This window comes from Anabas testudineus, chromosome 4 (genome assembly GCF_900324465.2).
Source record: "Anabas testudineus chromosome 4, fAnaTes1.2, whole genome shotgun sequence".
In the NCBI taxonomy this organism is placed as follows: domain Eukaryota; kingdom Metazoa; phylum Chordata; class Actinopteri; order Anabantiformes; family Anabantidae; genus Anabas; species Anabas testudineus.
Genome location: NC_046613.1, coordinates 21267468 through 21280949, shown reverse-complemented (window position 1 = coordinate 21280949; position 13482 = coordinate 21267468). Strand labels below are relative to the sequence as shown.

The 13482-nt window shown below is 39.5% G+C and overlaps 2 protein-coding genes across 3 annotated transcripts; one reads left to right on the top strand and one right to left on the bottom strand.

The window, feature by feature from the left end:
• The first annotated feature begins 612 nt into the window (after window positions 1–612).
• Window positions 613–10977, top strand: slc25a24 (solute carrier family 25 member 24). 2 transcript variants are annotated; one of them, XM_026345827.1, is made up of 10 exons: window positions 613–1155; window positions 3583–3709; window positions 3908–3995; window positions 5828–5939; window positions 7780–7938; window positions 8084–8236; window positions 8380–8487; window positions 8948–9115; window positions 9234–9384; window positions 9734–10977. In XM_026345827.1, exons 1-10 carry the CDS (start codon window positions 976–978, stop codon window positions 9913–9915), a joined length of 1428 nt encoding a protein of 475 aa, XP_026201612.1. In that variant the 5' UTR covers window positions 613–975; the 3' UTR covers window positions 9916–10977. The 2 variants fall into 2 exon arrangements, with proteins under 2 accessions (XP_026201612.1, XP_026201613.1); XM_026345828.1 differs by lacking the exon at window positions 613–1155 and adding an exon at window positions 3416–3513.
• LOC113152532 (transmembrane protein 69-like) lies at window positions 10311–12956 on the bottom strand. Its single transcript, XM_026345829.1, has 3 exons — window positions 12824–12956; window positions 12395–12439; window positions 10311–12310 (listed from the first exon to the last, which is right to left on the bottom strand). The coding sequence occupies exons 2-3, from the start codon at window positions 12437–12439 to the stop codon at window positions 11546–11548; spliced, it is 810 nt and encodes a 269-aa protein (XP_026201614.1). The 5' UTR covers window positions 12824–12956; the 3' UTR covers window positions 10311–11545.
• Window positions 12957–13482: the final 526 nt, after the last annotated feature.

Below are 13482 nucleotides of genomic sequence, written 5' to 3'. Positions count from 1 at the left end.
TCGCCACTTTGAGGTAGAAAGAAAGCACTACACCCCACTCTTCATGAATAATTCTCGATGTCTTTTTCATATTTATATAAAATAAATAAAGGCGGCATCTCTTTCATCCTGTGTAGAAATAGACCCCGGTGTGAAACCACTGGAAACATGAATCCATTCTTATAAAACATCCATGCATGCACCAGGCTACGTCTTGTCCGGACCAGCTGCAGATTCCTGTGGCTATGAGTCACAGAACTTTGGTTACTCACATTAACTTTGTACCGTGGAGCTCATGGAGTTAGGGATTATATACAGCATAACATGAATTTGCAGTAGGCTGCAGCGCGTTTGCGTGTGCGCGGTTGTGCGTGTGTGTGCGCGTGTGTTACCACAGCACCACAACAGTAAGTTTGAAAAAGCAGAAAGTAAAAGCTTGAACAATGCATGAAAACCCGAACCATCGGAAGCAAACTAATAAAGGAAATGACGATTAAAGCAGCCGCTTCGTCGGTCTGGACATAAACCTCATAAATAACTATTTATACTATAAAATAACCTGTGAAGCCAGAGGAGTGTGTGCTCTTCTTGTAGGGTGTGTCTCCACAGTGTGTGTGTGTGTGTGTGTGTGTGTGCGCAGTCAAAGAGGAGGTCTGAGGAAGCTGAAACGAGTCTCTCCACCCTTTTACCCAGCGCTGCCAACCTACCTCATCCAAAGCCAGCTTTTTGCGGATCTACATTATACATTATCGCTCTTTTACCGGTTTATATCCCTACATTATCCCCACTGACACAATCTACGAGGACTTTTCCAAGCTGGACCGCGGAAATCTCTTGTGAAGTCACTCGGGACCATCCAGCCGCAGGAAACCAGAACCACCAAACATACAAGAAGGAGGAATTCGGGTTGTGGGTATTTCCATAGCGGTTTAATTGGCCTGTGTGTGTGTGTGTGTGCAGCCCTGCAGGCCCAGAGTTCCCCCTCTCAGTTTAACCATGTACCAGGTCGTGAGGAAGCTGTTTTTTACGGACTGCCAGTGCGCAGATGATGCGTCGAAAGCGTACGAGGAGCTATTCGCCAAACTGGACACCAACAAGGATGGAAAAGTGGATGTGACCGAGCTGAAGGCAGGACTGGAGGCAATGGGCATTAAAACCGGGAAAGGAGCTGCTCAGGTACAGCCAGTAGTAAAATAAAGGACGTGGAGGGAGAGGGAGCTGTCACAAATACTTGTTGTAGTTGTAGTACTGCATTCTTGAAGTAACTGAACAGGCTGCAGCTACTCTACCCTAAGTAACCCTCACATAAGTTACAGGATGCTGATGTTTCATTAAGATACTAAAAATGCTCATCACAGTTTCTGAAACACTTCGTATTGCAGTACCATCTTTTTACTAAAGTACTATTCAACAGTATAAAGTTCCAAATGCTGCATATTCAGATTTACATGTTAAGTCAGCTTCGCTTCAGAAACAAAACATTGTATTTTAAAACATTATCTAAGAAGATGAGGTGCCATTCTGACTGAAAGGTCAATTTAGTAGCTGTCACATCATCAGCAACATGTTTGTTCACTTACTGTTGTCTGCCGTGGATGCTTGTATTTCCCAGATTTTTCAACAAACTGTCTATTTAGACTCTGTTATGAGACTGTCAGTCAATGACTCAGTATTAATCAATCAATATTTGTATTTGAGCTTTTTGTGTGATACATCCAGGTCAGACTGTGCGTGAACAGAGATCAGCTTTCAGGTGTCTAGTATGAGGAGGTTCATTATTTACATGCACATGTTATAGATTGATGTTACTTTTTTCTTTATTTAATGAAAATAATGCAAATGAAAAATGTTCTCTGGCTGTTCTTAGGCTGTTTAATAGCAACAAGTCACCAGGAGCATACAAACATTTTATATCTTAATAATTCTTTAAGAGCAGCACATTCACAGGCTGGTGAAGAAAATACTTTTACCAAACTGTGTCAAGGTTCATACTGTTGTGTAGGTGAGCTTTTGATTGTGGGGTGTGACAGGAGGACGGTCCCACCTTTACTGGTCAAATAACGCTGCATTCCTGACGCTCATCACTGAGTCATCATTGATAACCAACTAAAAAAGGGAGGAGTCAGAAAATAAAGTAAGGAGAGTTCACTGCTCCGTGACCAGGTGCTATAAAAATTTCCATATCCATGAAATAACATGATAATCAGGCTGTAAACATGCGTCCTGGCTGCTTTTCCAGCAGCCTTATTTGGTCAGTAGTGACAGTCGTTTACCTGTTGAACTCTGACTTCATTTATTTTCATTTTAAGGTTGTTATTCAGTTTATTTTTTCTTTCCATGTGAATGTACTATCGACATGTCTTGACAGTACTTAGAAAAAGTAGTTAAAAAATATCAAATGGATGTTGATAGAGACACACAAATAGTCACAATGCTAAAAAACGTTAGCATCTGACTTGTTCACTAGAGTCCACATTAGGATATTGATTATTCAATTAGCCAAATATTGTTTACAGGTGAGCTGACAATCCAGCTTCCAACTTTAACCTGCTGTAAATAAATGAAACAAACAAAAGTAATCTGGAGAATATACCAATACACCTATATAGAGTTACACATGAAATCCAACAAACCCTCTCTGAGCAGAGTTAGATGACAGAGGTGAAGAAAAAGAAAAACTGGCAGAACCAGGCTGTATTTGGGCGGTCATCTGCCTCGACCGATTGGAGTGAGTGGAAGGTGGAGAGAGAAAAAAAGTGAAACAACAAGCTTCATACTGAAGAAGTTACTTAGATGAGTAGTGAAACGTTTCAACCTTACAAAAGGAAGTCCAGTTGCCATGACTCAACTTCCAGATACTTTTTAAAACAGTTGCTTCGGCCTTAGTGCAGCTCTAAAGCCTTCAGTTTTGTTACCACTACAACAGTCAACTTCAACTTACACCTTTTTAAACAGTGTGAACAACTTGAAGACTGGTCTGAACAATAACTCATGACTCAAAATTGTAGTAAAGTAAAGTTATTTTACTGCTTGAATCATTATGCAAATGTGAAACAAGTTAAACTACCATTAAGCTACTGCAAAATGTGGTTAAACTAGTAATTTAAGTACATGTAGTTTACTAATCTCACAACATAACAAAACAACTGAATGTAATTTTCTACAGGTCAAATACTAACTAGACTAAATTTACTATATATACTATACTATACTAATATAACTATACTAAACTCAAGAAACTAGAGGACAAGTTTCCCAACTTTACATATTATTGAATGAAAAATGATCCAAATCAGAGGTGAAGCAGTGAAAGGAAAAGCAGGAAATGTAAAAGCAAAAGGACACAAACTATGTAGGGGAAAGATAATGAAAGATAAAGAGAGAAAATGAGGCCAAGCAAAGCACTGTGCACAGGAAGGGAGTGCAGGCAGTAAACTCTGTGTTATTCTGCCTCCAACTGGCAGAATTGAGCAGGAGGAGATGGCAGGCTTACCTCATGTCTCAGCAGAACCACAACCTCTCCCTTCACCCACGGTGAGAGAAGATTTCTGGTAGCCAACAGTCAGAGAAAGCGGATTTGCTAATATTCTGTGTTTCCTGCAGAAAATAGTTTCCTCCGGAGACGAAGACAAAGATGACAGCCTGGACTTCAACGAGTTTTCCAACTACCTTAAGGATCATGAGAAGAAATTGCTGCTGACTTTCAAGAGCTTGGACAAAAACGATGACGGTATGATTTAATGTTGTTATCCAGCAAGATACGAACTGTGATGGAAATAATCTGCGAGTTACTATTAAAAATGTGCCTTTAAATGGTGCAAAAACGACATGATTTACACAATTCTCTGCCACCAATAATCATATTTCTGAGAGGGAGTCTCCGTCAGCATGTGAAGTTTCAGGCCTACTGTGTTTTTATTTTCAACAGGTCGGATAGACTTCACAGAAGTTCAGCAGTCACTTGCAGATCTGGGACTGGAAATCAGTAAGGAGGTTGCAGAAAAGATCCTTCGAAGGTGACTGTGCTTATTTTGTAGCTGTTTGTAAATTAGGTGTCTTTTCTTACTCTGAGGCTAAAATGTGAGTAAAATTTCTTGACTCGGTTATTTCATTAAAATGTTTTTGCTAGTCGCAAAAGTGTCGTCTTAAAAATAAAGAATGCAGTTTAGTGCTCAACATGTGAAGGTGGGGACCAGTGTGAGGGACTGATAACCAGCTCAGTGTCTAATGTGGCTGCAAAGGGGGCTGATTGCACATGATAAAGAGCAGGCAGGATCCGTGTACATGTAGTAAAGCGTGTTAGTGGGAGAAGGTTTTCTTTTTGAGTTTGACAAGTTTGATTAAAAATAAGCTATCAAGCAAAAAAGTTTGTATTTGAATTTGTATTAATACGGCTCAAATTACAGCTCACTAAGTAATTACCCAGTAACTTTCCACAATTTAAAACAAATTACTTACAATTAGTTTGAAAAAAGTAAAAAATAAATATTTCACCCAAATACTATGGAAAAAAAAAGAAATTATAATTATTTAAGGTAAATTTACAACAACTGAAATTGTCTCTTCATAACTATATAACGTAACTTCATAAAATCATATTATGAATAGAACGTGGAATTAAAGAAAAATGGTTATTTGTAAATTAGCTTTTTTCTTATGAAATAAATTTTTTTACAGTAACTGGGTGTAATATTAATCAATTATCAGGTAATTCAGACTTTTTTCACACCAACTGATTTGTAATTTCATTTAAGCTGTGTGTGAGTTACTGTAATTTACTACAGTACTGGTTTAAGACAAGTGTTGCTCCATTTTCCAGATGTTTTGATGCCTGAACAGACATAAACATAGAAGTAGATTTTCAGTGGTTGACAAAAGTTGAATAAGAAGAAAGTGATGACACTTATAGTGGTAAATGTGAAGTAACATTTAGATAAGGAACCATTTGGTTATCATTTGCCTCCCAGTGAGCATCGGTTTGAAGTTTTTAAAGGAGCTTACACAGTTTTGTAAGAATTAAAAAGGATGCCTGCTCCTTTCTGTACTTAAATATGAAATCCGTATGAAGAGAAGCTCATGGTGGAAGAACTGTGGAGGCTTTGTCCATCAGTTAAAGGATCAGTTTATTTACATGAATATTTTGTGTCATCTTGTCACTTTAACGTACACTAGAGGTATTGCAATATATTGTGTCTTAACAGGTGATGGTATTAGGAATGGTGGCTTGCATAAGTCAACTATTTTGCCACTCATAGAGGAAGTTCAGGGATCTAACTTGTCGTTTTGGCAAGAATACTGGAAACAGACAATAAAACCAAATTTAAATCTGTCCTAACACTTTAAAGCAAGCTAAGAGTCACAGTGTCAGCAGGGTTTTACTAAAAATGAAAACATAAGCCTCTGTAGGATCCTTTTAAACATAATTCAGCTATGCAAAACTCATCATCATTATCTCATTTACTGATCTGCAGCTACACCTGCAGGTTGATGCAGGGAGCTGCACAGTAAGCTGCGTGTCTGCTCTAAATTTAAACCTCACGTGCACAGAAGCAAACATGACGGTGACATTTTAAAAAGAGAAGTAAGACAGGATGTGCTTGACTGTGAATCAGACAACGGTATGCTTGAAAAGCGTAGAGGTTGATTAAATGAATGAGTGTTTCGCTCAGCTGAACTGATACAGGAAGGAAATGGAGAATGAAAAAAAAAGTTCAGGACAAGTGATTTTGACTCAGGACTTTCAAATCCATATGAGCACAATTAGTCTTAAATACATCTTGGAATATTTTAGGTCCAATAAAAATAACATGAAACCCATAGTTGTTTTCTGTCTGTTCTTGTTGTGTAGTATCGATGCAGACGGCACCATGACTGTGGACTGGAATGAATGGAGGGAGCATTTCCTGTTCAACCCAGCCACCAACCTGCAGGAGATTATCCGCTACTGGAAGCACACTACGGTAAGGGAGGGAATGTGTGTCAGGACTCAGTAAGTCAAGTGTCTGTGCCTGTGTGTGCATGTGAAGAGAGATCAGAGGCCACAGTGATGGATTTATTTTTTAACGCTCTCACCAAATATTTACCTCCAAACCAAAGATGGAACTGTAGGTTCAACTCAACATAAAGCAGTTCTTACACATTTTTATCTGGCTCTGGAGCCAGTCTGTGCAGGACAAGCCTGTTCTCACAAGTTATAAACCTTACTTTAATTAAACGTACAAATACATAGAGGCTAAATAGTTAACTGTGCCTCCAATGTCCTTTGAGTGTCCCAGACCTCACTTTCAGAACCACAGGAGAGAGTTGTCCGCTGAGCCTGGATTTATATTGGAACCCTGGCAACCGATCAGTACGTCTACGTCAGCAGATTAGACTCATTCATTCAAGAAAAAGGCTGATGGCTGGACATGCGTTAGAAAATCTATACAATCAGAAATGTGCACATAATTGTTAATAAACATTAATATCAAATGCAACATTGCAACTGTAAACACCTACAGTTTGTAGAGTGCAGATTGTTTGTTCTATGCAACTTATACAATGACATATATAATGATTGCATGCTAGAAATGCAGCCAGTTCCAGTCAATGGCTAATCTCTGACGTTTGCACAACCTCATAGGTCAAATAAACCTGTAGTTACTAAGCTTGGCAGAGATAAGAGATGGAGCTAATTTCAGCCTGACCCGCAGGGGGATTAGCTTGTCAGTGAGATTGACACAGGTCAGGTAGGGAGGAAGTTAGTCCAGAATGGGACAGGAGTGAGGAGGCATTGGTGAGGCTGAACCAGTGGTTCGAAGCATCCATGGCAGCAGGAGCGTCCCATCACCTCCAGTGTTCATGCCGATGGTTGTTAGCCACCTGGTATTCAGCTTGTCTCAGCACAGACTGGATTGAATCAGCAGGGACTTCAACATATGTTTGAGCATTTTATGAGACGCCTCCTGATCAGTCTGTGAATCAGCGTTTAGGAGGGAGCTTGTGTTGTGCTAGGACTGTGTTGAACTGGATCAGCAGCTGTGTCAGGGGCTTGAGATGGCCATGGCTCTGCTGCAGCCTCAGCAGCACTCACAACAGAAAAACTGTTTTTTCCTTGAGTTTGAGGATGATGGGGGGTTCTATGAGGTGGAGGTGGACATGGTAGGTTCATATATTTAGAGTCACAGATTACAGCCTGTACATCTGTGTGGCCAGTAAGTTTATCTGTTTGCTTAATTTCTCAGCAAGAATAACAAGGAGGGAAATGCTACAGGGCATTTAAAACATGACATGATAATAATGTTTTTCTGGCAGGTTTATTTTTAACTGTAAAATGTTCAACACATATCAAAACATGTCTTGTTACTCTACTTAATAACAAAATGTAAGATAACTGTCAAGACAAATATACTGTATTGTCACATTTTATGGTCAGATACCGATGTTGTCATTGGACAAACTGTATGTTGACATGATATTGCTGCAGATGAAAACTCTGAGGGAGAGAAAAAGAAAACTTTTATGACTTCATGTTACGAAACAACCCGGCGTGGCGTGCTGTGATGTAACTGATCACAGCATGGGCCTGTAATCATGATAATCAAGATTCTGGATGAGGACACGGCGTGTATGTGGTCCTGCCAGACATTAAGTTGAAAGTGAAGTTGTGAATCACATGGATTTGAAGTTGTGTTAAAGTAAATCTCAAATTTTCAAAGAAGTACACCATGGCTTACATTCTGTTTTGAGAACAACGAAATGTTCTTTGCAGTTCACATAGTATTGATTGAACATTCATGACTGAGATTTTATTGTGTGTAGGTGCTGGACATTGGTGACAGTCTCACCATCCCAGATGAGTTCACAGAGGAAGAGAAGACAACCGGCTTGTGGTGGAAGCAGCTGACAGCGGGTGGTATGGCAGGAGCCGTGTCCCGTACAGGCACTGCCCCGCTGGACCGAATGAAGGTCTTCATGCAGGTGTGTCATCAACAGAAACATGGTTTGATCCAAGCAGAGTGTAACTATAATTAACGTAGAATGTGTGATAATGTGGCAAATGTGCTTCTAATACATAAACTATGTCCGTTCCAAACTTAACATTGCAAGGTGTTTACGTTTACAGGTGCACTCTTCCAAGAGCAACAAAATCACGCTGTTTAGTGGCTTCAAGCAAATGTTAAAAGAAGGTGGTGTAATGTCTCTTTGGAGAGGAAATGGTATTAACGTCCTAAAGATTGCCCCAGAGACGGCCATTAAATTCATGGCGTATGAGCAGGTAAAGTCATTTCACTTTCTTTTATGCCCATTACAATGCAGCCCTAACACTGACTCCCACTCATAATAATTCTTATTATTTCCACTATTACATGATCCTGAACAGTTTTCATTCTGAGCTTCAGTGTAATTTTGTCTCATCAGTATAAGAAGCTGCTGGCTAGTGAACCAGGGAAGATCCAGACACACGAGAGGTTCATGGCTGGATCGCTCGCTGGAGCCACAGCACAAACTGCCATCTACCCCATGGAGGTGAGCAGAGGTTGAGGCATTAACAGGTTTATCTGTTTATAGTGTGCTTGTTGTGAGGTATATAATTACTTTTCATTTGACGTGTAATTTAATTTCTAAAGAAGATAACTGGAACTGTTTTAATAGTGCAAACAACATGTTTGTCAATGTGCACCTGCCTAAAAAGCTCTATTACTTTCCCCATTTAAGTCTGTCTTTAAAATAAATAGCATTTAGAGCAGACAGCATGGTACAATCTGCTACTGAGCCTGCAAAGCTCTCTTGAAAGTACTGTAATAGTTCTCCGTCTCTTGCTCTCATGTCATGTGGGGCTATTAGGAGTGTACCTTAATGAAGTACAGTGGTGCTCACAAATAAAGAAAGTGTCTGTGCACTAGACTAAATATCTGGATGCTGCCTTCCTCGTTCTAATAACACTACTTGGTGAGCAGAGCAGCATTGATGGTTTTTGTTCACCCAGGTGATGAAAACACGTCTGACCCTGAGGAAGACTGGACAGTACTCAGGGATGTTTGACTGTGCCAAGAAAATCCTGAAGAAGGAGGGAGTGAAGGCGTTTTATAAGGGCTACGTTCCAAATATTCTGGGCATCATTCCCTACGCTGGAATAGATCTGGCAGTCTATGAGGTACGTGGTGATCAGTCACAGATACAAAGCACCTGTCACTAAAATCAGCTGCTATTTGCTCTTTGTTGAACATGACTGAGCTAATTTTCTCTTACACCGTCCTCTTTATCGTGACCAGAGCTTGAAGAACCTCTGGTTGTCCCGCTATGCTAAAGACACAGCTAACCCAGGTGTTCTGGTGCTGCTGGGCTGTGGCACAATATCCAGCACATGTGGCCAACTGGCCAGCTACCCTCTGGCTCTGATCCGCACCAGGATGCAGGCACAAGGTATGGCCCACCAAACCCCATTACAAAAATCAAGGAATTTAGTTTAGTTTAGTCATTTCACTTATCTTTTTAGTCTGTGTGGTAGGTTTTGTGGGTATAGAAACTCTGAACTGACTAGTTTTAATTGAAAAATGGTATAAAAGACAACACGACATTCTGAATTTGGTGCCAGCAACACATCTTTTTAAAGTTGATATGTTGCCTGTGTACTATTTACAATCACATTATTTGCAAAATATTGCTTTCTCTTTGTATATGTTACTGTACATATTGTCCTAATTTTTCTGGGAATCGTTTGTTCAATGAAGAGGAGAAGTATTTAGATTTTAACTCGCTAATTTGTCCTCAGCTTCCCTCGAGGGCTCTGAGCAGCAGCCCATGGGCCGGATGGTGAAGAAGATTGTGGAAAAGGAAGGCTTCTTTGGACTTTACCGTGGCATCTTGCCCAATTTCATGAAGGTCATACCGGCTGTCAGCATCAGCTACGTGGTGTATGAGTACATGCGGTCTGGCCTGGGTATTCAAAAGTAGGCAGCAGAATCATCTTTGACTGTGTGTTTTCTTCTCTTCTATGGGAAACTCTTGTGTATAAAATCTGTTCACCTGTATCTAACCAAAGTCTTGAATAAACTGCTGCAGGTGGTTACACTGTAAAGATTTTAAAATATTTGCAGGATTTTGGCAAAACTGTTGAGCCATCATAAAAAAATAGTTTAGAAATTCCTGCACTACTTTACAATGTTTCCAACTGCACAGCGTTTGTCCATGCTGTGTTTACGATGCACCCGTCAGATGACTTTCGTTTTAATTAACCACAGAGGTGGAACAAATTTGAAAACAAAACACTTGGAAGAGGATATTTTTGTTGGGTTTACTTGTTGGCTTGAGTAGAAATGCTCATTTCATATAAGTGTGTTTGGTTCCTGTTTTGTTGCTTCGCCAGACATTTGTCACACGTTTCTCTAATATTTGACCACGAAGCACCTTTTTACTGATATTTATACTGAGATGAAATCCAAGATATCACCCAATCTCTTAACATTTTTTTCTTGTTTGAGACCAAAAGTTGGAAAGTCACAAAATTCATTCATTTCCAGACACTATTTGAGCTTTATACAGTTCTCAAAAATATCTTGTAAGACGTCCCTTGTGAGTGGGGAGTTGTTTCACTTAGAAATCTGAGGAAACTTTTGAAGTGCAATACTGGATTTACACTTAGTCACGTGTGAGATGAGGACAGTCTTTTTATCAGTAGATTTCTGTCAATTGTTGTTGGTTTCATAAAGGGCTCCTTTACATTGGACATCATTATTGCAACTGTTCAGTGATGCTGGTGACCGGGGGAGTAACGTGCCTTCATGTTAGGACTTTTCTCAGATATTTGTGGACTTCACCCTCCCTGATTCTTGCCTTTTTTCCAAGTATTTGGTTCATAGATGCTGGTGTTTACATTAATAAACTATTTGAATACAAACATGGGAAGATGTGAGTGCATTTAATGTAGCCTGTTATGTTTGAAATATATAAGAATGGTTCTATTTGAAAATTGTATTCAAAGCGGCATGTATTGAATTAAATTTCCTCAATTGGAAATGTTGTTCTGTCAAAGCCCTGTTTGTTCCAAACTGAGTACAAGCTGTATGTGTCATGTCTTTTGTAAGTGTGATTTGACTCCTGAGGCTTTAAAACCAGATTACTCTAGTTAAGATCTTGCGTAATACCCTCTTTCTCAGGGATGTCAGTGCTTCTGGCTTGAGCTGTGTTACCACAGGGACATGAAAGGGCATTGTAACAGTGGCTCTGCTAAAGGTACTATATGAAGGAAAGACAGAAAATAACTACGTTTTTTTTTTTTTAGCCCTCCAGGTCTTGCTGAACAACTCATTACTCACAATTTGAAGAAAAAAAAAAAGTTACTATCAACCAACCAGTTAATTGTGTTTGCTTCTTAGATGTGCCACATATAAGTCTTACATGTCCTAAAGTGAATACCAGGGGGCATGCTCACAAAGAAATGCACTCTCTATCTCGGATATTCAAATATGAACCTGTTACATTAATATTTTCAGTTTTTATTACTTTCTTTGACTGTAGAGGATTTTTGACGGAAAGAACTAATTTGTTTTTTGTAAATTAGGTGTAATACAAAAATTTCTGAAATTTATTCTGAGAAAATTTTCTTTTCTGGGTACATGCCATTCATTGTAAGTGTACCAAGTAGAGAAAAAAACGCTACTATGGTCAGGACAGAGCGCAAGGCTTTGAACCAGCTGGGGTAAGTAGGCAGCAGGGACAGATCATAATGCAATGAGATTCCGAGTCCCATGATAATCATGGTGCCTGCGGGGATAATGCTGTCACTCATCAGCATGGCCACCCAGGCTAACAGGGAAGGAACCACACTGTTGGCCAGGTTTATCCAGTCAGGTTTGGCTGGGCTACTCTCAGGAAGAGCAAATCCCCACCGAGCTCCACCTAGGAAGGACACGATGGACGCACCGTAGGCTAACTGTGCAAAGGCCAACTCTGGGTAGTAGTTCTCAGTCATAGCCATAAACAGAGTAGGAGCCACAAAAGGGATCAGCCCTGCAAACCCGAGGTACAAGGCAGGTTTGGGGCTCTTCCACAAGTCCTTCATATCATAGCGCAGCAGATCCAGCTCTCTTGGAGGAAGCTCAGACTTTTGTCGCTTCTTCAGCCTCGCAGCAGAGGAGTGAAAATGTTGGTTGCTGACTAGAAATTGTGAAACACAGACCTGAGTCCCCAGGAAGGGCTCAGTCCTCCTGAAACCAACAGCAGGAGGTTTAAAAAGTCCAGTATGTGTAGATGCAGACCAGCAGGTTTGCAAGGGGCCAGATCCAGCATCATAAGCTCCACTCAGGGTAGACGTCCAGCATCTTTGTGAAGGACCGGCCCAGTGCAATACCTGTGAAAGAAAGTATTAAAATTAACATAGAAATGTCCATTTAAATTATTTATTCTGAGAAATTTTAAACAAATGGTGTTTTACCCTGCTGGCTGCAAATGTGCTTCTTTTAAGTACAACAGAGATCATCTGAAAAAAGAAACGGAGATAAACTTAGGCAGAGCAAAGACACCCAACATTTAAATTCATCTACTCGGATAAAATAAAAGAACAATGCATTTTAATAAAAGGTAGAAGAGAATAAAAACATAGATACGGTCTGCAAATTACGATACTTTAATTACAGACAAATCTTCAGATGATGTTGTTGAGGTTTTAACTGGTTTCTATATCGAGTTCTGTCTGTTAATATTTCCAAGTTTCTCCGACAGCTAACAGGCACAGTGAATGTCACATTATTATCTAAAGCTTGGACACCGCTGCTGCTTTGACGTAATACTGAACAGAGTCACTGACAACTTGCAATCTAAACCCTATTCTTATAATAGATATAGTTTTATTCAAGTTAATTACCTTTATTTCACGTTGAAATCCTCATGCTTTAAACAGTTTTATTTACTGCCGGGGTCAGGAAGTAGCTGACCTTGGTAACACACTGGTACGCGGTTTATTTCTTCCGTGTACACAAAGCGGTTTCCTGGAATCCGCAACAACAGTTCCACTACAAAACAGTGGGTTTAAATAGAAACACGCATAATTATTTATTCTATAACAACAATAATCGCTATAAACACAATTATTTACACTATTTGTTTGTAACTGGTCGCATTTTTAGTTTATTGTTTTTTTTTTTAGCACAGTGGGAGATGCTCTGTGATCACTTAGTAGACCTTTTCTTTTAAATGCTACTAAATCTAGTTTCATTTAACTTCCATGCTTTATTGAATGAATATACACTTTGATAGCAAAACCCCGCATTTTTGACTTACGCAATTTTCATTAATGCATCCAAACTCAGACAAAGTTTTATTTTTCAATATAAATTGGTGTGAGTGACAAAATGTTAATAATGATGATATATATAATCATCATCATTAAAAACTAAATGTACACATAACAATGTGTATTGTTTTTCACTTTTGTTGTAGCCCAAATATTGTGTGCAAACCTAGCAGTATATCTTGGCCTGATATAGTGTTACCTTTTCATTTGTCTGTGTTTTTATTAATTTG